The 26566-nt window shown below is 42.1% G+C and overlaps 1 protein-coding gene across 1 annotated transcript; it reads left to right on the top strand.

Annotated features, from left to right (window-relative positions):
* Positions 1–1669: 1669 nt before the first annotated feature.
* Positions 1670–25219, top strand: LOC308280282 (solute carrier family 15 member 1-like; the record flags this gene model as incomplete). The annotated part of the gene is made up of 23 exons (XM_080720542.1): positions 1670–1676; positions 3206–3231; positions 4504–4588; positions 6014–6155; positions 9210–9329; positions 9965–10064; positions 12547–12637; positions 12751–12834; positions 13520–13602; positions 14219–14305; positions 14876–14965; positions 15651–15695; positions 16153–16185; positions 16708–16796; positions 17401–17482; positions 17884–18003; positions 18902–19051; positions 19775–19821; positions 20654–20743; positions 22229–22349; positions 23011–23148; positions 23786–23893; positions 24932–25219. The coding sequence occupies 23 exons, from the start codon at positions 1670–1672 to the stop codon at positions 25217–25219; spliced, it is 2226 nt and encodes a 741-aa protein (XP_080576668.1).
* Between the last annotated feature and the right edge of the window lie 1347 nt (positions 25220–26566).

The raw sequence follows: 26566 nt of genomic DNA, 5'->3' as shown, positions 1-26566 counted from the left end.
AGGCAGCCATTCCGAAGGGCTCAACTTAGGAACACCAAACAAAACAAAAACAGTTAAATAAATAAATGGAGCACAGAGAGCATGCAGCCCACAGTGGAGACATGACAGACCAACGCATGCTCGCATGAACGTCTGGATGGATGTTTTATTTGATATACACGTCTACACACACACACGCAGGTTTAGCGCTGAGAATCAAATGGGTGGCACACATCTCACACGTGCGTTCCAGAGCAGAGCAACAAGTCAATCAAGCGTACAGTTCATGGCGGCGCTGCATTTGACCGTGTCGTCTCACGCATGATGGCCACATGGCCATTAGATGTATGCGTGCGTTAACACATGCGTTCGCCACAAACGCCTAACACTACGCGACCTTGCGTTCCCCTGTGAGGCACAAAAGAGAAGGCACACAGGGACGCGTGCCGGCGACGTTTGCGCGTTCTGATTCAAAAGCCATTTGAAAATTACAGGAGACGTTCATGCGTTCAGTACAACACAGATAAAATCTAATGCGTGCGCGCGAGTGTAGCAACGTCCATGTGGCACGGATCGCGCTCGATACACACACACACACACACACACACACACACACACACATGCACCACACATGCACGCTTACCTGTGTTTACGATGCAGACCGTGTGGTGTGAGGTGGGGATCCTTAATATTATTTCATCAAAGCCTTGGATTTTTTTTGCCATCCACACCATTTTGGATTATAACCAGTAACTTGTTTCAAAGACTTGTTTTGGTCATGTGTTCTCTCGTATCTGTGTCACCAAAGAGCATCTGTCTATAGAGCCATTTATCCCTGGCTGGAACGCTACTTTTTCTCTTTTTTAAACTGTTAGTTGGGGATGTTAGATGTTACTGTACGTTGCGGTCAAATGCAGCTTTGTGTGTGCATGTGATTGTGTGTGTTTAAAGATGAGGTGCCATGATTTTTTTCCCCCTAAAACATGATGATCAGGTGTTATGATTATACTAGGAGGAAGATTTGTTCCAAAAAAGTGTACAGAAAGAGTTAAAATGATGTTTTTATGTGGCCACACCCACCAGTTCATTAGGCATGACTGGTTGTCAGGTGGGTGTTAACCCAGCTGAGGTTAGCCACACCCACAGTGTTGGGTGTATGGTAAAAGGGGAGGGGATTATTTAATGATGTCATTAAATCTGTGTTTTTCAATCAGGCCTTTTGACTCAGACGCTTTCAGCTTTCAGGAAGAAACCAACAATACACAGGGAAGGCAAATTTGCACATTATAACCACACCTGGTGGTCTATTAGAGTATGTCAACTCCATAGACACATACAAAACAGAAAAAGTACAAAACTATGGCACCACCTCTTTAAATGTTGAGCCAGTGCGCTCCGCTATACACTGTACACAGCACGCGTGTGCGCGCGTGCGTGCGCTTGCATGCATGTGTGTGTGCATGTGTGTGTGTCTGTTCCGCTTTTGTGTGTTAATATACTGTATATGAGTGTGAGGTACACAGTCCAGCATCCATGTGGCATTGTGGGAGGTTATATAAGTGCGTGGCCAACCCTTGGCTCGGCCTTAGTCCTTTAGACTCTGACAGCTGTCACTCGTCTCTGGGTCTTTTTCTACTGAAGGATAACAACTGAAGAAGGGACCAGGAATTAATTACCTCACGCGGCGACCATGGCAGGTGGGTCCCTCTCTCTGGAACGCTAAACAGACGCTGGGATAAAATGGCACCACATCCATGGACCCCCTCACATAATCTGGAAATATTTTCCTTCTTTTAACACAAGTTGAATCATTAGAATTTGGATAATTCCTCTGCCAGTCGAGATGCAGTGAAGTCAGATCAAGTATGATGCCATATGGCATTGAAATGAAAGACTGCAATCTTTCCTGCACACGATTCTTACTGGTTTTTATTTTTAAACCTATTGGGTATTAGGGATGGGACGATATGAACATTTCATATCACGATTAAGGCCAATTCCCACTGGGCCAGATAAAAGATAAAAAAATCTCTTTCTCCAGATATTTTTCCATTCAAAGTGGATACAGATAAAAAAAAATATTTGCCACAGATAAAAGTATCCGTGGCAAATATCTGTGGTAGATATTTTTTTTATCTGTATCTACCATCCACTTTGAATGGAAAAATATCTGGAGAAAGAGATTTTTTTTATCTGTTGGCCCAGTGGGAATGGGCCTTTATTGTGACAAAAGAAATCGCGATTTACGATATTATCGCGATAATCAAAATTCATTATCCTGGGGCGGAACATTTGCCAAAAAACAGACGATCTACAAGCTCACAAGTGAGCTTTGGTTGTGAGCTTGTAGATCTGCTATTTTTTGTCAAAGATATTTGATAGAGAGCGAAAAAAAAAAGACTGTATCAAGTACATATGTTATAAGTACCTTTTACACAATTATAGAGGATTTAAGTGGTACCAGATATGCAGCTCGGCCAAAAAAAAAGTGAATTGATCTCAGTGCATGACGGAGGACGATATCACGATAAATTAAATCTCCGCGATACGATTATCGTGAGTGTTTTTTAACACATTAAAACGATAATATCGCTTATCGTCCCATCCCTTTTGGGTATTGTTTGTTGTTACAACAGTGTTAACATTGTTCAACTTGGCCAGTTCTGTGTTAACTCTCAAATAGCTGGAACGCGCCCGAGTCGCGTTAGATTTTAACCACTTTAACCATTATTTTATGCTTTAACTATAGAAAAATAGCAGATATACAAGCCAGTGCCGCGCTGTGAGCTTGTAGATCTGCTATTTTTGAAAAATCGTGAAAATGAGTGAAAGTCTTTGAATATCTTTGACCCGATCTTTGACCCGACTTCTAAATCCTTCCCCTAAATCATGCTGTTCTCAAACCTTTTCATGTCAAGGACCCCCAAAATTACAGGTATTTGGCCACGGACCCCCATCTCAAAATATGTTGTTCCAGGGACCACCCAGAACTAAATATTTGAGTTACAAATGTTCGCTTTTAAGTAGATATATTCAAAGACTTGCAAAAAAAAAAATCACGATTTTTCAAAAATAGCAGATCTACAAGCTCACAGCGCGGCACTCGGTGCCGCGCTGTGAGCTTGTAGATCTGCTATTTTTCAATAGTTAAAGCAGTCAATAATCCTAGGCCAGGTCTGTGTTAACTAATGTGTGACTCAAGATAGTTGCTCTTGTTTTCCTGCAGACGAACTGAAGAAACCCAAGAAACGGGTACGTTCTCACATCCAGAAACTCTTCTAAATCTAAGGTTCTGGTTTTTGTTCTCTTTTATCTGCCATTTTTTGTCCCCAATCAATGTTCTCTTTTGTTTGGATTGGTATTGATTTAAACTGTTCTCTCCAACCTTCAATAATACATTATATTTGTGTGTGTGTGTGTGTGTGTGTGTGTGTGTGTGTGTGTGTGTGTGTGTGTGTGTGTGTGTGTGTGTGTGTGTGTGTGTGTGTGTGTGTGTGTGTGTGTGTGTGTGTGTGTGCGTGCGCGCATGCGCGCATGTACACACATACTACACTATTTTGTTCCTGCATTGATTGCTGTGCTGCTACTGAAAATTAGTTGTAGAGTAAAATATGAATCAAGGAAAAAAAATGCAGTAGTATGGGAATATCTTCAGAAATGTCATGTCAATCCTGGAATAAATTCCTTACGAAAAAGTTTCTTCACCAATGTGTTTCTAAGGGTCTCTGGTAACACATCTCACAAAGACTGAAATTCAGTTTCCCTAGGAGAATCCTTGACAGCTGCTAAAAGTTGGGGTAAATTAACTATACAGGATAAAACACCAAAATAAATATGCTTTGAGTAGCATGTGAGGGGTCAAACTAGGGGTTTGACCCCTAGAGACCTTTACAAACACATTGGTGGAGAGAGTTTTTGGTAAGGAATTTATTCCAGGACTTTTTTAAGATATCCCCTTACCAACAATGATGATATGACTCCTCACTAGGGCATTAACGACTTGTGATTTTTGCAAGTCGACTCGACTCAGTAAAAAGTTGAGTTGAAGTCGACTTTATCGTTTGATGACGTCATCACATCACACACGACCCCCCCAATTATTTTGGGGCGTCCCCAGATGATTAACTTAATGTGAAACATTGTTTTCTCACTCAACTGTAAACAAACCAACAAAGTTTAAGTGTATAAGAGGGTATCTGCACATTTCTTAAGGACTTTTTAATACCTCTAAAATGTCAAATTAAACATTGTCCAAATTGTCAAATATATAGAGACAGAAATTGTGAAAATAGACGATCTACATGCTTACAACGCCTCGCATTGCGAGGTGTTGTAAGCATGTAGATCTGCTATTTTCACAATAGAAAGTATTTTCTTTTTCCAACTTCGACTTCCTCTGGTGGGAGTCGACTTGTGTAATGAAGTCGACTCAGTCGACTTGTCAACTTTTTCGTTAATACCCTACTCCTCAACATATGATATATGGTTTATATGTTCCTTTATGTTGTCCACATCCTCTCTCAGGCAACAGTGTTCGGCTATCCCATCAGTATCTTCTTCATTGTGATCAATGAGTTCTGCGAACGATTCTCCTACTATGGCATGCGAGGTGAGATTACAATTAATTAATAGTATCAACGTTATGAATGTCGTAACACTCACTGTCGGTCAGAAACCTTGTATCTTCCATTTTCAAGTTCGTAAAGTAAAGCCCTGCTTCATCATATAAAAGACTGTCGCACAAAACTAGTGAAAATAGCAGATCTACAAGCACACAATGGCAATCAGCTATTTTCACTATTTGAAATATTTTTTTAAATGATAAATACAAAACGAGCGGTTTTGGACATACAACATATTGTCATTGTCTGGCCAAAACCCCTTAACTCCATTTTTGAGGTTTTAGATTTTTTTTTGGCATAAATCAGGGCTATTGAACACCCTTTACATTTAAGTGTTGGTTAAAATAATATTGAACTAATGGAAAGTAGTAAAAAGTGCTTGGGACAAAACCTCCTAACTCAACACTTTATGCCAAAACCAGCTAACTCCACCCGATTGGCCCTCTCTTTTTTTCATAAATATGTGCTATTGAACACCCTTTGCGTCTGTGTGTTGGTTAAAATAATATTGAACCAATGAAAAGTAGTTAAAAGCCCTTTGGTCAAAACCTCCTAACTGCACTTGAGCTTATTTTCCCGAAATTGAACATTTTGGAGTTAGGAGGTTTCAGCGGATATCCACGCGACAACGGTATGTTCGGGGCGCCCGCTGGCCTACTGGTCCAGGCGCATACCACATAGGCTCCGATGCCTGACAGCGTGTCGCGGGTTCGAGTCCCGATCCCAATGACCTTTGCTGCGTGTCTCTCCCCATCGCTCTCCCCATTTCCTGTCAGTCTACTGTCCTATCAATAAAGGCATAAAAGCCCCCCCAAAAAAACAATATGTTCACAGTTCATATACACTATGGCAGGGGTTTTCAAAGTGGGTGACGGGGCACCCTGGGGTGCCGTGATGCCAGTCCAGGGGTGCCGCGAGATAATTTGATAATATTTGGAATTCATCAATATCTCTACATCAATATCACTTCACTATGCTTAGTAAAACAGACCCGATTTGCACTCTACTTGATGAGTTCTTTTTCTATCTACGACAACTCTCTTCACCAAAAATAGCCGATCTACAAGCTCACAACCCGTCACGTTGTGATGCGTTGTGAGCTTGTAGATCTGCTATTTCTAGTGAACCTTCCCCCCAGAATAGGCATGCTGGGGTTCAAGTGTTTAAATGTCAAGTATAACGTTGTTTTCAGTCAGTTCTGATGGAAACGGATATTTCTCCAATATGATGTTAGATTAAAAAAAAATGTACAATGTAATTCAGGGGTGCCGTGGATGAAAAAGTTATTTACAGGGGTTCCCTGAGTCAAAAAAGTTTGAAAACCCCTGCACTATGGGAACATTCTAAAAGTGGGTACTGTGCTGTTTTCCCCCTCTATCTCTCTATCCATCCTCTTCTCTCTCTCTCCGTAGCGGTGTTGGTGCTGTATTTCAGGTACTTCTTGAAGTGGGACGATGACACGGCCACCTCCATCTACCATGTTTTCGTGGCGCTCTGCTACCTGACGCCCATCCTGGGAGCCATCGTGGCCGACTCATGGCTCGGCAAGTTCAAGTGAGTGACGTCATTTTAATTACCCACAATATCTCAAACAGTATATAGATAGATAGATAGATAGATAGATAGATAGATAGATAGATAACTTTATTATCCCAAGGGGGAAATTCAATTCAATTCAATTCAATTCAAAGGAGCTTTATTGGCATGAGAAAACATACGTTTACATTGCCAAAGCAAGTATCACAAATACAATAAAAAACAGTTGAAAATGGGGAACATATATACAGTTGGAGGGGGTACAGCATTGAGTAAACAGAGCTATGTCGCATTGTGACATTTTATACAGGGTACAAATAGCAGCATTTTTTTTCCCTCAAAATGCATTTAAAGGTATCAGCTCTGTTTCATACTGTATGTGCAGTAGGTCTAGATGTCAATCCATGGTTTGTAGTCCTTAGGGTGGTTGTGTTTCTAGCCTTCTTTTGTCACAACAGTTCACAAATCTTGCTGCTGTGTTTGCACATTGTTGTATTTCTCCCAGTAGATATGGGAGTTTTTCATCATTGGTCGAGTTTTCAAACTCACTTCGGGTGTGTGTAATCTGTGGGAAGTATGCGTCTCTAATGTCTTGGTATAGTGGGCAGGTGGTTAGAAAGTGTAGCTCTGTTTCTACCACATTTTGTGTGCAGTGTGTACATAGCCTATCTTCCCTTGGGAGTTCAGTTGTCCAGTTGTAGCACAGCAGTATACAGTTATTTACAAAGTTACAGAGAAGTAAGAAAAAAGATAGATAAGAGGAAAAAAACAAGAGCAGTACAGTAACAATAAAGAGAAGGTGCATCAATAGAGGGGGCGAATAATATATAAGTATATATACATAAAGTGTCTTACAAAAAGAGACCGTAGCAGTCAATGCTAGTTAGTGCAACAAGTATCTCACTGTCATTGTTAAACAAAGCAAAATACTCGGAAACTACCAACACAACCTAATAGTGCAATGTCAAAAATCAGTGCGGGAAAAAAAAAAAAAACAGCTCAGGGGTCAAAGTCAATACAGCAATAGTTCCGTCAGTCCAAGTATATGGACCCCTTCACATCTTTTCATCAACTGAGACATTGTTCACACATTTATTTCAAAGTTCCACCCAAAGTTCCCACCTCAGTTGGCAAAAGATCCTTTAGTTTTAAAGCTCCTTCCGACTGGAACAATCTACCGGCTCATGTCCGGTCAATATCATCTTTTCAATTATTCAAAACATCGCTGTCCTCTCATTTTGAGACTACTTGCTCATGCTTTCGTTAACAGTAGGCTATAATAGATCTCTGACGCAATGATTCATATATGTGCTCTGTGTTTTTTGTTCGTCTTATGTTTGTTGTATTTAGTGTTTATTTTCTCCTATTTTTTGTTGTAGTGTTATGTTCTGTTTGATATGTACCTATATGTACTTCGTATGTATTCTGCAATGTGCGGCGCTCCTTGAAAACGAGATGGTTCATCTCCTAATAAATATAATATAAAATAAATATTCCTAATAAAGAAATGTCAATAACGTTGAGTGTTTTCGGTTCAAGAAAACACTACCATTATGCAATTATACAGCATGTGCTGAGTGGTACTGTATTAGCAAAGTTTGACCATACGGCTACTGGATAACATCTTATCACATAGGCCTATCTTAAAAGATAATCCACAATTTGAAGGTTACATAACCATGCAAGCTAATGCACTTTAATACAATAAAATAAAACGCCACTGCAACAATATACTTTACACGCAATAATCAAGACATCAGTCAGACCAGTGTAAAATAAATCAAATTCAGTAGCCGTGAAACTTTACATTACATGCCGGAGGAGTTGAAGCTGAGCTATAAGTTATTGAATGGTATACAATACAACCTGTCTTTATCTAAACAAAATAATCTTTGAACCGTGTTATCTCGATCTGTGTGTCCTTAATAAACCTTTATTTTTACCCCTCTTATCAATCACAGTCTATTACATAGTTCTCACCTTAGTCGGTACAGCTGTATCATATCGCCGTTGTCGGGTGGAAACCTTGTATGTCCAAAACCGTTCGTTGTGTATTCATCATTTTTAAAATGATTTAAATTAGTGAAAACAGCCGATCTACAAGCGCACAACGCCTCGCACCGCGAAGCGTTGTGTGCTTGCAGATCAGCTGTTTTCACTACTTTCGTGCAAAGCTTTTGTGATGAAGCAGCCAAGCAGGGCTTTGCTTTGCGAAAAAATGTACAAATTTGAAACTTGGAGATACGAGGTTTCTGCCCGACAGTGACGATATGCCTGATGCAGGACTCACCTGCTGCGACAACACTTTACTATGGCCTCTCTGCCTGATTGCACGTTGTGCGAGTGAGAGTACAACGTGTGCAGTGATTATTACTATCGGTGGTTCCCAAACGTTCTTGCTCAAGACCCAAAAAAAGATATCAGACTTTTGCCTGGGACCCAAACTAGTGAAAATAGCCGATCTACAAGCTCACAACGTGGCATGTTGTGTAGTCGGAGGCCTTAGGGTTTTTTCGTGCTAATCAGTCTAAAAGCGCCAAAAACAGATGTAACCCAGGGCATGCTCTAATGATTTAGCTAGGGCGCCCGAGTCGGCGACCTTTGGGGTCGCCACAGCTCCAGAAAACACCCACCCTCTGAAAAGTGATTACTCATCACTTTTCATCACTAAACCATCATTTTCTGGGGCCATTTCTAGCCCAAGGAATGTTTTTTGTGCATAGAAAGTCGATTGGAGCCCAACTTGATTTGGCCGCTGTGGCGACCCCGAAGGTCGTCGACTCGGGCGCCCAAGCTAAATCATTAGAGCAAGCCCTGAGCTACATCTGCGCAAAATGTGGCGCTTTTAGACTGATTAGCACTAAATTACAATTCTATCTCCATAAGGCCTCCGACTAGTGAGCTTGTAGACAGTTTGGCTAAGGTTAGGCAAATTGGGTTAGTTTTTTTTTGGGTTAGGGTAATGTTTTGATCAGGGTAAAGGTTTGTTTCATATCAAAATACTGCCTGTTTCAATATGTTCCCAGCTCCAGTTTGACCAAAACCACTTTCCCTCTTCCTCTCTCTGTACAGGACCATCATCTACCTGTCCATCGTCTACGCCGTAGGACAGGGTGTCATGGCTGTGAGCGCTATACATGACATCACAGACACGGACAGGGATGGCGTACCCGACAACATGACCTTCCATGTGTGAGTTGAAAACACATTACATCCAACACACAACACATACTGTACTCATAATGTAGGTACAGTAGTACTGTATGCACAGGATCACAAACACATTTAATTTCTAGACCAGAGGTCTTCAACAGGGGGTCCGGGACCCCTAGGGGTACTTAGAGTTACTACAGGGGGTCCTCCAAATCTTTGTGTGATAGAATAGTTTTTCTCCTTTTTTACATTAACCACTTGAACCCTAACGTCCATATTCTGAGAACTTTAGCCATAAATAGCAAATCATACAAGCTCACAACGCCTCGCAGCACGAGCAAGAGGTTTGGTGTAGAGGGGAAAAAGAGCAGACAAAGTACGGAGTGAAAGGTCAAGTATTGACGGTTCAAGTGGTTAAATATCTTAAAACACAAATTGACATGAATCCAAAATACACTGACGATTGCGCTGTCAAACAACGACACTATATGGAATCTATGAAAAGGTTGTGGGGGTCCCTGCTTCATCTCTCTCTCAACTAAGGGGTCCTTGGCCTGAAAACGTTGAAAACCCCTGCTCTAGACTGTTTTGTCCCAAAAAGGAAATGGTGCCGCACCGCGATCCATTTAGATGTCTTTTTTAGATTCTATTTTAACGATATGCTTCCTGTCCAGTGCCTTGTCCATGGTGGGTCTGTTCCTCATCGCTCTAGGAACAGGAGGCATCAAGCCCTGCGTCGCTGCCTTTGGCGGAGACCAGTTTGAAGAGAGCCAGGTTAGATCACACACACACACACACACACACACACACACACACACACACACACACACACGCACACGCACACGCACACGCGCACGCGCACAGCACACATGCATGGATGCTCTAATGCAGGTGGTTCCCAAACTTCTTTGGCTCAGGACAGCCCTGTAAATATTTTTTCATCCGAGGCACCCCTAAATTATATTAATAATTTTCATTACCAGTATCTTATATTTATGGCATATTTTAGTGATTATGTTGTGAGGAAAACATTGAGATAAAAGCCATTTTGGTTAGAACTGACTGGAAATAACTTTGTACTTCAAGTTTAAAATGATACAAAATATCATTGGACACTTATTTTTAAGTGTCCAAATACATTCCAAATATAATATAAAATGTTCTCACGGCACCCCAGGGTGCCCCGTGCACTTTGAAAACCCTTGCTCTAATGTGCACGTGCATACACACATGCACATACTGGCACAGGTACAGGTGTTTATCTCTCTCACACTCTGCCTCACTCTGTCTTTCTCTAACACGATGTACGTGTACACACATGCACATGTGCATATTACACGCAAACATGCACATGCACACACACACACACACACACACACACACACACACACACACACACACACACACACACACACACACACACACACACACACACACACACACACACACACACACACACACTTTTGTGGTACTACATGTACAGTAACAGTATAGGATACTTGAGGACATGAAAATTGTATGTATAGTAAGTAACACACACACACACGCACGCACATACGCACACGCACAGTTATCAGTAGCATGTGCTTTGAGTCAGCACTGCTGTCAGGTATCTCTGGTCACGTTCCAAAGCTGTTGTTTATTAACAATCAACGACGACTAATGCACCTGTGGCACAGCATGTCTCTGCTGCTTTACAACGTCAGTTCAAGGCCACGGGCAACACTGATGATCACTGAAGTGAAAGGTGGCCATTATGTAACTGCATCTGAAGGCTGAAATTAACCACTTGAATCCCTATACTTATTTGAACGATGTTTTGGCTCTAAACCAGGGGTCTTCAGCAGGGGGTCCGGGACCCCTAGGGGATCCTCAGAGTTACTACAGGGGGTCCTCCAAATCTGTGTGTGATAGAAACTTTTTATACTAACTACTTGAACCCTAGTGTCCAAATTCTGAGAACTTTAGCCAAAAATTGCCGATCTACAAGGTCACAACGCCTCGCAGTTGGCTATTTTCGGCAAAGAGGTTTGGTGTAGAGGGGGAAAAGATCAGACTAAGTACAGAGTGAAAGGTCAAGTTTGATAAGTATTGACGGTTCAAGTGGTTAAATATCTGAAACACCAATTTACATGAATCCAAATATACTGATGATCGTGCTGTCAAACAATGAAACTATATGGAATCTATGAAAAGGTTGTGGGGGTCCCTGCTTCATCTCTCTCTCAACTAAGGGGTCCTTGGCCTGAAAACGTTGAAGACCAGTGCTCTAAACTGAATATTGCTAAAAATAATCTACAAGCTCACGATGTGTCCCAATAACACAATACATTGTGAGTTAGTAGATCTGTATTTTTGGCTCTACGAGCTACTTTAGCAAGTTGTCAGTCATGATTTATAGGCCCTTCTAAATAGTAGCTATTGCTGTTGGCAGAACAAAATAAAACACGTTTTGATACTGAAACACAGTTCAGTAGTTTTAGAAGTACTGGGTGTAAAGGAAAACCTGGCTCACTCATCAAATCTTGACCTTGCAATGTGTCCTTGACCTTTGGCCGATTTGAAGAGGCCTTGGCCCCATCCCCAACTCACCTACCAAGTTTCATCCAGATAGTAGTAAAACTGTTCAAGTTATCACTGCGGCAAACAAATAAACAAAATGCCGGCCGTTACTACACGTACAGCACTCCTTTCTGCTGGGCGCTGGTGTAGATATATTAATGAATGTATAGACACAGGGACGTGCTGGCCATTGGGAAAAGCGGGTCAACTCCCGAACGGCCGGTTCATTCCCGGCCGGTCCAGGCCGACCATTAGGAAAAAAATAAAAATAAAATGCCGGCCTTCGTTCCATTTTGGGGTCTGGGAGGCCAACAAAGTAAATTGTCACTGTGTAAATGTATACGGTACATTTCAAATGTATACATTTTTTCACAAAGCAAAGCCCTGCTTCATCACACAAGGCCGTTGCACAAAAGTAGTGAAAACAGCAAATCTACAAGCACACAACGCCTCGCGGTGCGAGGCGTTGTGTGCTTGTAGATCGGCTGTTTTCACTAGTTTAGTTCATTTTTAAAATGATAAATACAAAACAAATGGTTTTGGACATATAAGGTTTCCACCCCGACAACGACGAGAAAAAATAAATAAAATGAGGGCCTCTCCAACACTTTTTCCCGGGCTGAATCAGGGGCCCAGCACGTCCCTGTATAGACATGTTTTCTAAAGCCTGTCTTCGACTTCCTCTGTCTGACAGGAGAAGCAGAGGGGCACGTTTTTCTCCATCTTCTATCTGTCCATCAATGCTGGAAGTCTGCTGTCCACCATCATCACCCCCTTCCTGAGAGGTAAGGGCCGAAAATAGGTGTGGTCCTCACAAAAATAGAACCATATTATATTTGAATTTATAGTATTTGCAACCTGACGGACGCAACAAACATGTGTGTGTTGTGGTCCCCAGCCCAGGAGTGTGGCATTCACACCAAGCAGCCGTGCTATCCTCTGGCCTTCGGCGTCCCCGCTGCCCTCATGGTGGTGGCTCTGCGTAAGTTCTACTTTTAGCAAAAAGACGCTTAAGCCCCTTTTCGACTACAGCTTTAGCACCACACCACACCACACTACACCACACCACACCACACCACATAAAAATATCTACATTTTCCATTACACAAAAGAACCCCTATCGGTAAGAAACAATTTGACCCTTTTAACTGTGATTATAATACAATATAAATTAGTATTACAACTATCCTAAATTATAATACACTATAATGGATTATAACTGTGATTATAATACACTATAAAGTATTAATGTATTACTATGATAATTATAATACACTATAATAGATTATAATAGTGGTTATAACACAATAGAATCTATTATCATGTATTACAACTATATCCTGGTGGTCTAAATGAAAAGTCAGTGAGTGATCAGTCATTATGAAGTGTTTGGCCCTGTTTGGCCCAGCTCAGACCTACTCTAGAGTGGATACTTTTTAGTACCACGTTTAGTACCACCTTCACACCACTCTACCCAGGTCCTTGTAGTGGAAAACCTGGCACAAGTGGGCGGTGTGGTGTGGAGTGGTGTGGTGCTAGAACAATACAAGGAAATGTATCAACCATGTACAGTAGCAGTGACATCCTTCAAAGTCGTTGCTCCACCAAACCAACTTCATCTGGGAGGGATATACTGCAACATTGACCATCTCCCTTTTTGTCTCCAGTCGTTTTTATTTTTGGCAGCAGCATGTACATCAAGACTGACCCCAAAGGCAACATCATGCTCGAGGTCTGCAAGTGCATCTGGGTAAGTCGCTCCGCTGGAACGTCTTCCACATGACGGCAATCGTTCTGTAAATCTAGAACGCTGTCTCTCAAAAGCTCTGCGTCATTGGAAAGTCACATCGTATGTTCAGGTGGATACATGCCGTTTTGAATCAAAATAATGCCATTTGGTTGAATTACATAATAATAATTTAAAATATATACTAGTAAGACGCCTCAGGGCGACAAGCGACCTCGCCCTAAAGGGCGAGGTCGCGTGCCACAGTGATGTTCACATGAGGGATGTGGACATCAGGGATCTCCATATATGGGCATAAAAGGGATTTGTTCCCCGGGCATCACAGGGATCTCCATATATGGGCATAAAAGGGATTTGTTCCCCCTGGCATCACAGGGATCCCTCTAACAGGGCATCATTAATATTGATAATAATAATGGATTGCATTTTATAGCGCTTTTCTAAGCTAGTTGCGAACTCAAAGCGCTTTACAATGGTCCATTCATTATACATTCATGTAGTCCTTTGAGTACTACAACATGACGTTTTGTGGTTTCCGCTCCAGACCGGTTACAAGCCCGAAAAGTGAAGTGATCCCAGACTACTGAACTAGAAATTGAACTGTCTCCACTCTTTGCAGTTTGCCGTCAAGAATCGCTACAGGCATCGTAGCAGCCAGTACCCAAAGAAGGAGCACTGGATGGACTGGGCAGAGGAGAAATATGATGTAAGATACCAACCTAAGACGATCTTTATTTCTCTGTTTCTGTCTTCAACAAATACCATAACAAACCAATAAGCGGTAGGTGTTAGGGCATTAACGACTTGTGATCTTTGCAAGTCGACTCGACTCAGTAAAAAAAAAAGAGTTGAAGTCGACTTTATCGTTTGATGACATCATCACATCACACACGACCCCCCAATTATTTTGGGTGGTCCCCAGATGATTAACTTAATGTGAAACATTGTTTTCTTACTCAACTGTAAACAGACCAACATAAAGTTTAAGTGAATAGAGGGTATCTCACTTTTTAATACCTCTAAAATGTCCAAATTGTCAAATATATAGAGGCAGAAATTGTGAAAATAGCTGTTCTACAAGCTCACAACGCCTCGCAACGCGAGGCGTTGTGAGCATGTAGATCTGCTATTTTCACAATATTTTTTTTTTCTTTTTTTTTCAACTTCGATTTTCGACTTTCTCTGGTTGGAGTCGACTTGTGTAATGAAGTCGACTGAGTTAATGCCCTATAACACACTCGACTCCCCCTAACGCTGTTGTTGATATTTTGTGCAGAAACTGCTGATAGAACAGGTGAAGATGGTGCTCAAGGTTCTCTTCCTCTACATTCCTCTGCCCATGTTCTGGGCTCTCTTCGACCAGCAGGTATATCTCTCTGTCTCTGTCTCTCTCTCTCACACACACACACACACACGCGCACGCACGCACGCACGCACGCACGCACGCACGCACGCACGCACGCACGCACGCACGCACGCGCGCACGCACGCACGCACGCACGCGCGCTCACGCGCGCGCACATACACACACATACACACACTAGGGCATTCACCAAATATTCGAATATTCGAATATCAAAGTCACTATTCCACGTTGTTCACCGAAGTCGAATATTCGCTTTTTATTTTTATTTTTATTGTTTTCTCTTTAAAAAATATATAGTTTATAAAGCTTGGCTAGATAGGAAGTCATAAGAATGAGTCAATTTGTTAATGCTCTATACCAGGAGTTTTCAAACCTTTTTAGGCCGTGACCCCCAAAATAAACATATTTGAACTGGAGACCCCCACCCTGACAAGCACTTGGAATTGTAGGCATTACATTTAATGTGACTCGGTTCCGCAGATAAATATTGTGAAAATAGTAGAACTACATGCTCACAACGCCTCGTGTTGCGAGGCGTTGTGTGCATGTAGATCTGCTATTTTCACAATGTTCGCCTCTTGCTTACTTAATATTTGACAGTTTGGCAAGTCTAATAAAAAAGGCTTAAATGCCAGAGAGTCTCCTTGCTTCTTCTCCACAGTAAAGGTGTATTTGTCCTCCACAGGGCTCCAGATGGACCCTCCAGGCCACCACCATGGACGGTGACTTTGTAAGTGCCTTAGTTTGTGTCCAGTGTTAATGACCAGATACTCAGTTAGTTTGTGTCCAGTGTTAATGACCAGATACTCAAAGGTTAGTTTGTGTCTAGTGTTAATGACCAGATACTCAAAGGTTAGTTTGTGTCCAGTGCTAATGACCAGATACTCAAAGGTTAGTTTGTGTCCAGTGACTGTTAATGACCAGATACTCAGTTAGTTTGTGTCCAGTGTTAATGACCAGATACTCAGTTAGTTTGTGTCCAGTGTTAATGACCAGATACTCAGTCAGTTTGTGTCCAGTGTTAATGACCAGATACTCAAAGGCAAAGCAGGAATGCAATTCAGGGTGCAAACTGCAAACGCTGTACAGACAAACATCAGCCTCATTACAATAGTTTGCACTTGCTGCTTTGTGACTTCCAAAACAGTGGTTCTCAACAATGCGTGTGTTCACTCTCTCCTTCACAGGGATTCATGACGATTCAGCCTGACCAAATGCAGGTGAGAAACATCTATATTTGGACCTAAATCTACAAACGTTTCAAGTGAAAACTGCCATTTTGCCAAAATATCTGTCACAGATAAAAAAATATATATCTGTGACAGATTTTTTTATCTGTGTCTTACCATCCACTTGAATGGGGAAAGAGATTTTTTGTATCTGTTATCTGGCCCAGTGGGAATGGGCCTTAATGCTGACATACTGTAAATACCTGTGTCCAGTCCACCCGTATAGTAAAAACTATATACTTCAAAATATGTAGATATTGTCCAAAAGGTATATTTGAAAATATATTTTAGAGCCTGGTAATACATTTTCATGAATGTATTTGAGACGTGTACTACACTAAAAAATATGTTCTCCCAAATAGAATGGCCCAAAATATGCTCTTCAGCCATTTCTTTATGTCAACTCTTGTAATATAGGAATAGCCTCGGAAACCCAGACCTTTATTTAATATAGGAATGAACACCATTGTAAAAGTGATAAGACTGTTGTTCCTATCCTTGTCTCTCTGCTAGACTGTGAATCCCATCTTGATTTTGGCCCTGGTTCCCATTGTAGACAGCGGCCTCTATCCACTTATTGAGAAGTGCAAGCTCAACTTCACGTGAGTCCCTTGTGTCTATCTGTTGGGATGAGTACATTGATAAAGCACTAGTCATTGTTAAAGAGGTGGCGCCATGATTTTCCCCCCTCTAAAACATGATTATCAGGTATTATGATTATACTGGGAGGAAGATTTTTTCCAAAAAAGTATACAGAGAGTTAAAATTGGGTTTTTATGTGGCCACACCCCCAGTTCATTAAGTATGCATGGATGTCATGGTGGGTGGTGACCCAGCTGAAGTTAGCCACACCCCACAGTGTTGGGTGAATGGTAATTAGGGGAGGAGTTGATTCTGTGATGTAAAAGTATCTGTGTTTTTTAACTGACACTTTTGACCACAAGGTGGCAGCCTCCAAGAGAAAACAAACAAATACCAAGAGAATACATAATTGCTCATAAAAACCACACCAGGGGGTCCAATTATGTACTTTCAACCTCCTAGACACATGAAAAACAGAAAAAGTACAAAATATGGCACCACCCCTTTTAGAGTTGCCATATGTAAATGTGTGTGTGTGTGTGTGTGTGTGTGTGTGTGTGTGTGTGTGTGTGTGTGTGTGTGTGTGTGTGTGTGTGTGTGTGTGTGTGTGCGCGTCCAATACAGTCCCTTGAAGAAAATGACCGTGGGGATGATGTTGGCTGCTGTGGCTTTTATCATTGCTGCCGTGGTCCAGTTACAGATCGACGTGAGTATATCAGCCGTGCGGTGTTGATTTTGTCGACTAAAACTATGACGAAAAATGTTTGTCGACTGCGTTTTGTTTTTAACTGACGAAAACGAAATAAAAACTATGCTGTGATGACTAAAACTAAGGCTAAATACATTGACAATTTTGTCACCAAAATAAAAACTAGACTAAAACGTTAGGAAGGGACAAGTGGATTTTATGTTTGGTAGCTCTCAGGTGTTGCGTGTTGAAAATAGCAGATCTACAAGCTGCGACGCGTTGTGAGCTTGTAGATCTGCTATTTTCAGCACACAACCATGTGTAAAATCGATGCCATCGAGGCCTGCCAAAATGCATTTCAGTTGACTAAATCAACTGTATGATATTTAGTCGACTAAAATTTTACTAAAACATTTCAGGTGACTCTACCTAAGTTCCCGGCCGGCGATGCAGCGCAGGTGAAGTTCATCAACATGATAGACGCTCAGACAAACATCATCATCGGTTCAGGGGAACCGATGGCCCTGGATCCCTTTATGGTAAATATAACACTGCACACGTCTTCTTGAGTGATTACTTTTCTTGATTGATCAAATCATTCAGAAACACGTTTTTTTCTTGATTAAAGGAGTAGTTCACCCCCAAAATGACTTTTTTTCTATTGATTAGTCACGCCATGGAGACTAGAGTTCAATAATATTTTTAGTTTTTTGTCGCATTCCTAAGACAAAAATGTGATAACAATAAATGTACCCCCATTCGTTCCGGATGGGGACCCGTTCCGAAACGGGTCCCCATCCGGAATCAATGGGGGTAAATTTACTCGAATCCAATTTTTGTCTTAGGAATGTGACAAAAACCCAAAAATATTATTGAACTCTACTCTCACTGGCATGAGCAATGAGCAATAGAAAAAAAAGTCATTTTGGGGGTGAACTACTCCTTTAACCACTGATTAAGCCCTATTTCATACTTAATCATGCAATCAAGTTTTATCAAAAAAATAGCCGATCTACAAGTTCACGACGTCACAACGAATATGTGAGCCTAGATCTGCCATTTTTGGTTAAAAAAAATGCGGGGGGGGGGGGGAACCTTTGACATTTTCACCCCAAAATCAATTACATTTATTAAAATCGATTATCTATTTTTCTCTTTTTAAAATAATCAATTGAATTGATTAGTTAGATCAGTGGTTCTCAAAGTGGATTCCAGGAACTACTTTAGGGGGTTCTAAGTTGACCCATACAAGGCTGTAACTCTGACAGTGTACAAATGGAACCAAATGGACCCGTTAGGGTCCATTTGGTTCCATTTGTACACTGTCAGAGTTAAGGGGAGACCTTGAAATGTGAAAGTTTGAGAACCACTGAGTTAGATTAACCGTTGCGCCCCTGGTACCAGCATCTGATAGTTGTTGTCTGTTCCTCCCCTCAGTCCTCAGACTACCTGACACAGGACACCAACCCATTTGACCTCACAGTTTCCTCCGGGGGAAACAGCACCATCAGACAAGTGCAGCTGGATGCCGGCAAGCGGCAAACAAGCATCGTCTTCAAGGAAGGGTCCACTGTGACCACCAGAACGGTAAAGCCTGTCTGCATGATGTGGTCCTTGTGGGAAATGATTTTGCTTTTGTTGCGACCGTTAGGTCGCAGTTACTTTTACTATCAAAACCTCCACCGGCTGTCAGTCTGTCCGTCATGTCACTTCACACTTTTGCCCCTACTCATATCTCTGCCACCTATCCATGCCAAACTTTGCACACACACTCATTGGATGGCAAACCACAACCTCCAGCCCTGATTTCCCACATGGCCCTCTTCTAGCGCCACCATGAGGCGCATTTTTGCAAAACAAATTTTTGGACACTGCTGCTACAGATTTTGCCCAAAGATCACGCAAAGCGGTACACAGTATGTCTCAAGTCATGACTCATGTCATCAACATGGATCTGTCCCATTTCCCTTATTCCCTCCTGATTGGCTACGATTGCCTTCTAAAGTTTGTGTATGCGACCTGACGGTCACTTATCTTCCGATTAGGGAGTCTTACTGGTATTTTAGAAACATTAATTGCCATAATATGTACATAACCATGCTTTTTTTTCCTTTGCTCATGTTATTACTGTACAATGTACAGTGTACATAGATAAGTGAACTTGATACATAATGTACACACACGCACGCACGCACGCACGCACGCACACGCACACACAAAACCAACCTTTCGCTGTTTGTGCCTGTATGAGTTGAGTGACAAATAAACCCCTTTTGATCTCTCTTTGTCTATTCTCTCTTCTCTCACCAGTTTTGGGACCTGTCAGCCAAGCCAGAGCAGGGCTTCAATGCAATCAGGCAAGTTCAACAACAGTCACACGCCTACAGTATATAGGCTACAGTGCTTTATCTGGGAAGGAACACAGTAACAAGTGTCCTTCACTGAGGTTACTCTAGTCTAGGCCATGCTATTTCCTTTTTCCCCCCTGCCCCTTTTCATTGATCATCTTCACTGATTTTTATTTAAAGAGGTGGTGCCATAGTGTTGTTGACATTACTCCAATAGACCCCCAGGTGTGGTTATAATGTGCAGATTTGTCTTCCCTGTGTATTTTTGGTTACTTCCCTGAAAGGCCCATTCAAAAAACACAGATTAAATGACATCATAAACTCATCCCCTTCCCTTTTACCATTCACCCAACACTGTGGGTGTGGCTAACTTCAGCTGGGTCACCACCCACCAGACAACCAGGCATACTTATGAACTGGTGGGTGTGGCCACATAAAAACCCAATTTTAACACTTTCTATACACATTTTCTTTTTTTTTTTATGTCTGTTAAGCACTTATGCTTAATTCTCTGCTCTGTAAAGCGCTTTGAGCTGCATTTCGTGTCATGAAGGGTGGTATACAAATAATGTTTTATTATAATTTCTATCATATAATAGTATAATACATAATACCTGATCATCATGTTTTAGGGGGAAAAAAATCATGGCACTGCATCTTTAACAATATTACATTCGGATTAGGATAATGGGGATCCAGAAGCTGTTCAAGTGACAAATGTAATTTTAGAAGCCGTCACTGTACACTATGTGATGCTCAGTACAATACACATACTATGGTAAAGATCATCAGCTGTTGGTTTGTCGACAAATTCTTCCCCCAGATTTGTGAATGGTTTCAGTTCAGATCTGAACATCACCGTGGGGGAGCTGGAATACCCGAACATTGCGACCTACAACATGTCGGAGTACGAGCTAGTGAAAAAGGGCAAGTAAGTGAATCAGCAGTACATCTCGGAGAATCACGATTCCTCTATATTTCGATGGACAGACAAACCAAAAGCGTATTCACGTCAAAATAAACACAGGAACATATTTCCATGAGGTTTCAAGTTAATTATGTATTTTTGCGACTGAAGGTCGCAGTTTACCATGAGAAATGTCACAGCTTTTCTCTGTGTGTGTACACATTTTTACAGTCTATGGGTTGGTTCCCTTGACACATCACTGTGACATCACAGGTGATATCACAGGTGACATCACCTACAGTATGTAAAAGTCCATATATGGGTATTCCCCAGAATCCCTTTTATGCCCATATATGAAGATCCCTGATGTCATCGATATATATCACTGGCCAGATGGCCAAGACATGGCCCATATCTGTGTGGCTGGTTCAGATAGGGATCTCCATGTATGGACATAAAATATATTGTATATTGTGATGTCATGGGAACCACTCTAACAGAATCCCTTTTTTTGCCGATATATGGAGATCCCTGATGTCATCAATATTAAGCCCATATCTAACAGGACTTCATATGGGAATACCCATATATGGAGGAAGACAGCCCATATATGTGCGCTTGGTTCAGACAGGGATCTCCATGTATGGGCATAAAAGGGATGTACTATATACATTACATGGATCTCCATATATGGGTAACTGGTCCGATATACATCACTGGCCAGATGGCCAAGAATTGGCGCAACCTCGCCCTTTAGGGCGAGTTTGCATGTCGCCCTGAGGCATCTTACTAGTTAATAAATGGCATGATACACATAGAAAAACACAGAAAGGTCTTTGTACTTTGCATAACTTACATTAAGATGCGGTCCCATCCTAATTTACAGTAAACTTTAAGACAGAATAAGACATAATAAAGCCATAATAAGAAATAATGTGTTGGTAATTAGAACTAATATGTTTTATTAGACAGAAACAAAGACAGAATAGCAGAAAGAGCGAATACATTCTCTGGCACCAGCACCTGCTGACCGGCAGTTCGACCATCAGTCGTGCTGCATCGCCCGGCGATAGGACCCGCGGCCGCCGCACAGAACTGTAGGTAGGACCGGCATCGATGCTGCGGCAGCCACCACCGCACGGCGCACGGACCGGCAGTTTACCACGACAGGACCTGCCGGTCCTTGCGGCGGCCGCCGGTCCTACTGCCGGGACTGCCGGTCGAACTGCCAGGCCTATCAGCGGCGATGCAGTGCGACTGCCGTTCGAACTGCCAGTCTTGCGGCAGTACCTGCTGCAGTAGTTCCGCCGCAGGTGCCGGTGCCAGAGAATGTATCCGCTCTTTCTGCTATTCTGTCTTTGTTTCTGTCTAATAAAACATATTCGTTCTAATTACCAACACATTATTTCTTATTATGGCTTTATTATGTCTTATTCGGTCTTAAAGTGTACTGTAAATTAGGATGGGACCAGTTATGCATTTGAGGCTTAAGAGTTTATTGTCTGTCAGGGCCGAGTTCAAGATCGTCAACACCGACAACGCCAATGAAGAGTGTCTATACACTCAGGATCTGCGCTTCGGCAGCTCCTTCACCCTGGTCATCCCCACCACGTTTACATTTGGACCCACCGTGAGTTACAGTACCTTGCACTAATATGTTCTATGCTTCTCTGCCACTTTACTGACATATACCACTTAACTCGCTTACTAATGTTCTACGCCCAGGGGTCTTCAACGTTTTCAGGCCAAGGACCCCTTAGTTGAGAGAGAGATGAAGCAGGGACCCCCACAACCTTTTCATAGATTTCAATTCCATGTAGTTTCATTGTTTGACAGCACAATCATCAGTGTATTTTGGATTCATGTCAATTTGTGTTTTCAGATTTATTAGTATTTAACCACTTGAATGTCAATACATAACTTGACATTTCACTCTGTACTCCCCTCTTTTTCCCCTCTACACCAAACATCTTTGCAGAAAATAGCTGATCTACTATCTGCTATTTTTGGCTAAAGTTCTCCGAATATGGACGCTAGGGTTCAAGTGGTTAATATAAAAAAGGAGGAAAAATGCTTCTATCATACAAAGATTTGGAGGACCCCCTGTAGTAACTCTGAGGACCCCCTAGGGGTCCCGGACCCCCTGTTGAAGACCCCTGTTCTACGCTTCTCTGTCCTTTGACTGACGAGTATACCTCGCTCACTGCATTCTAACGCTTCTGTCACTTTTCCGACGTGAATGACTTTGCTCACCGACGTGTCTTTGCGTGTGTGCTGGTTTTTGGTTCCAGTGTGCAGAGGGCATCAACGCCATAATGGACATCGACCCCAACACCATCCACATGGCCTGGCAGATCCCGCAGTACTTCTTCATGACCGCAGGGGAGGTGGTGTTCTCCGTCACTGGATTGGAATTCTCCTATTCTCAGGTATGTGTGTGTGTGTGTGCGTGTGTGTGTGTGTGTGTGTGTGTGTGTGTGTGTGTGTGTGCGCGTGATTTTCGTACAGATTTCACATTACAAACATTACCTATCAAATAGAAACATAGCCTATACCAGGCCTGTAATTTCGTCATTTTAGGGCAAAGGCCACTTGGCCATTTTTTTAAGGCACAAAGGCTAAATGCCAGGGCAGGAAGGCCATCAAATAAAACACAATGTTAGTCCACTGAAATAATGAATTAGATTCAAGGGTTAAATGTAATATGTAGACTATCTGATGTGAAATAAATAAATTGGTATTTACAATCTGATCCATGCTCAGCCCTGCACAAATCAAAGATACTGGATTGGTTTAAAAATGAGGACTCAACAAAAGACACTGGTGTCGAAAGAGACATATTGACAAGACAGAGACAGAGGAGAAAGTACATCAGTCAGCTGGGCTGGGGCATTAATGCCCTGTGGCTGTGCCTCAGGGCATGTAATTGTTTGGAGGGGCACAAGGCCAAACTGAGGGGCAACGACGGCCATGGCCTTCATGGCCTCCCTGAAATTCCTGCCCTTCCCTATACCCAAAATAATTGAGGATTTTAGACCAATGATTCTTAATGTTATTTCCCTCCAGGCACCCAGCAACATGAAGTCTGTACTCCAGGCTGGTTGGTTGTTCACTGTTGCCGTGGGTAACTTCATCGTGCTGATTATCGCTGAGGGAGCACAGCTTCCTGATCAGGTTGGTGGATTACAATATATTAATAACCATTAACTATGTAACTATGATTATGTACCTATACTATTTGTGAACAAACAGTTAATAGAACCAGTAAGACTCCCTAAATCGGGAGATAAGCGACCATCAGGTCGCGTACACAAACTTTAGAAGGCAATGGTAGCCAATCAGGAGGGAATATGGGAAATGGGACAGATCCATGTTGATGACATGACTTTAGAAATACCGCTTTGCGTGATTTTAGGGCAAAATCTCTAGGAGCAGTGTCCAAAAATGTGTTTTGCAAGAATCAGCCTCATGGTGGCTCTCCTATACTATTTGTGAACAAACAAGTTAATAGAATGAGCTAATAGAATAATAAAATCCCACCCAGTGGGAGTGAGCTGTGCTTTTGGCTGTACTTGATGCCGTATTCATACATATGGACAGACGTACACACTCAGTCAAAATGTTGGAGCGGTCGGCACTGCAAATTATTGTACAGTCAATTATTGTTACTATCAAAACCTCCACCGGCTGTCAGTCAGTCCACGTCACGTCACATTTTCCCCTACTCATATCTCTGCCACCGTTGCCCTATCCATGCCAAACTTTGCACACACACTCCCAAACCACAACATCCACCCATCATTTCTCACATGGCCCTCTTCTAGCGGCACCATGAGGCCGATTCTTGTGAAACACATTTTTGGATACTGCTCCTACAGATTTTTCCCTAAAGTCACATGGATCTGTCCCATTTAGCGCCACCATCAGGGCGATTTTTTCAAACACATTTTTGGACACTGCTCCTACAGATTTTTCCCTAAAATCACGCAAAGCAGTATGTCTAGACTCCTGTCATCAACATGGATCTGTCCCATTTAGCGCCACTGGACACTGCTGACCTGACGGTCGCCCCCGATTAGGGAGTCTTACTGGTGAATATAGTTCATATAGTTGCAACCTTAATCAATGTAAAGACAGGAACCAAGCACAGGTGCTCAGTAACTTCACATTGTGTAAAATAACTTAACACAAAAAGTGTTTCTGTCCAACCAGTGGGCCGAGTACATCCTGTTTGCCTCCCTGCTGTTGGCGGTGTGCATCCTCTTCGCCATCATGGGGTACTTCTACACCTACAACGACCCGGCCGAGATCGAGGCCCGCTTCGCCAACACCGGGTCCGAGGAGAAGAAAGAGGAGCGGAAGAAGAGCCTGGAGGAGATGGAGATGGAGAGGAAGGACTCGGTCAAGAACGGCAGCGTGAAGAAGCGAGGATCTGCTAGTTCCAGCTCCGACGAGGAGCAAACCAAGCAGGATGAAGGCGAAAAGAAAACCAAGATCTAAAAGAGTCACAGTTTTCTTTAATCTTCTCTCTCTTTTATTTTGTACCTTCACACCCGCGACTTGCTTCTTGGTTCTCGGCAGGGGTGTCACACCAAATTCTGGGCCCTGGGTACAAGGATTCCCTCACATTTTGTGCTTAAACTATTGAAAAATAGCAGATATACAAGCTCACAGTGCGGCACCGAGTGCCGCGCTGCGAGCTTGTAGATCTGCTATTTTTTTTTAAATCGTGAACATTTGTGCGAGTCTTTGAACATTTCAAATCCTTCTAAGGTTTTTTGAAAAACCTATGTTTCTATGTCAGTGGTGCTCAAACCTTTTCACGTGAAGGACCCCCAAAATGATATGTATTTGGCCACGGACTCCCATGTCAAAATATTTAGTTCCAGGGACCCCCCAGAAGCAAAGTTTGAGTTACAACATATTCAAAGATTTGCACACATTTTCACGACTTTTCAAAAATAGCAGATCTACAAGCTCGCACCGTGGCACTCAGTGTCGCGCTGTGAGCTTGTATATCTGCTATTTTTCAATAGCTAAAGTATATAAAATAATTAAGGCCCCTCCACCTTGGGCCCTAGTAACTCAGTCCCCCCCCCCCCCCCCCCCCCTTGTGACGCCCCTGGTTCTTCTCGGTATTGATATTTGAGATTGGACGGAGAATATCGTAGAATATTAGCGGCCAGCATCCAGCGGAAAACGAGAGGTTAAGCCTACTTTGTTGAGCGCCGCTGTCTCGCGACAAGAAAATGCAGATGTGCAAGCTCGCAATTAATTGGTGAGCTTGTAGATTGGCTATTTTTGGTACGCAACACAGTGAATGAATTAGGCAACATGTAGCTGGGGGAAACACTGGAATAGGGCTTGAAGAGTTAAGCCATTTATGGGGACAGTATTAACGGAAACTGAAAAGTTAGCAGATTAATGTTGTGGCAGCCTTTCATTTCATCTGCCATTTGAGCGCAGCATTTTGAGAGATTTTTTTTTTTTATTATTATTAGAGGTTATTCATAAGAAACAAATCCATGTACCTGACACTTAGTAATTTGTACTTTCAGATATTGTAAATGTATTTTTTTTTACAATGATTTATTTTGCACTGTGTAGCAAAAGCAACATCGTTGAGCAATTTCCCTTTTACCATAAGACTTACAAGTAACCATTCCAACGAGTGTATTTATTTCGTAATACAGTCTTGTGTATGTATTGTAATATAGATCTCGTCTCTGTTTTGTATTTGATGTTGTCATCTGCTTCAGGTAGTAAGTAACACACCTGTTATAGTAGGGCTGTCACAATTATTACATAATCGTCTAATCGCAATTATTTGAGGTAACCGCAATTATT

This window comes from Nannobrachium achirus, assembly GCF_963921795.1.
Source record: "Nannobrachium achirus genome assembly, chromosome: 24".
Taxonomy (NCBI): domain Eukaryota; kingdom Metazoa; phylum Chordata; class Actinopteri; order Myctophiformes; family Myctophidae; genus Nannobrachium; species Nannobrachium achirus.
This window is presented reverse-complemented; position numbering and strand designations above follow the sequence as displayed.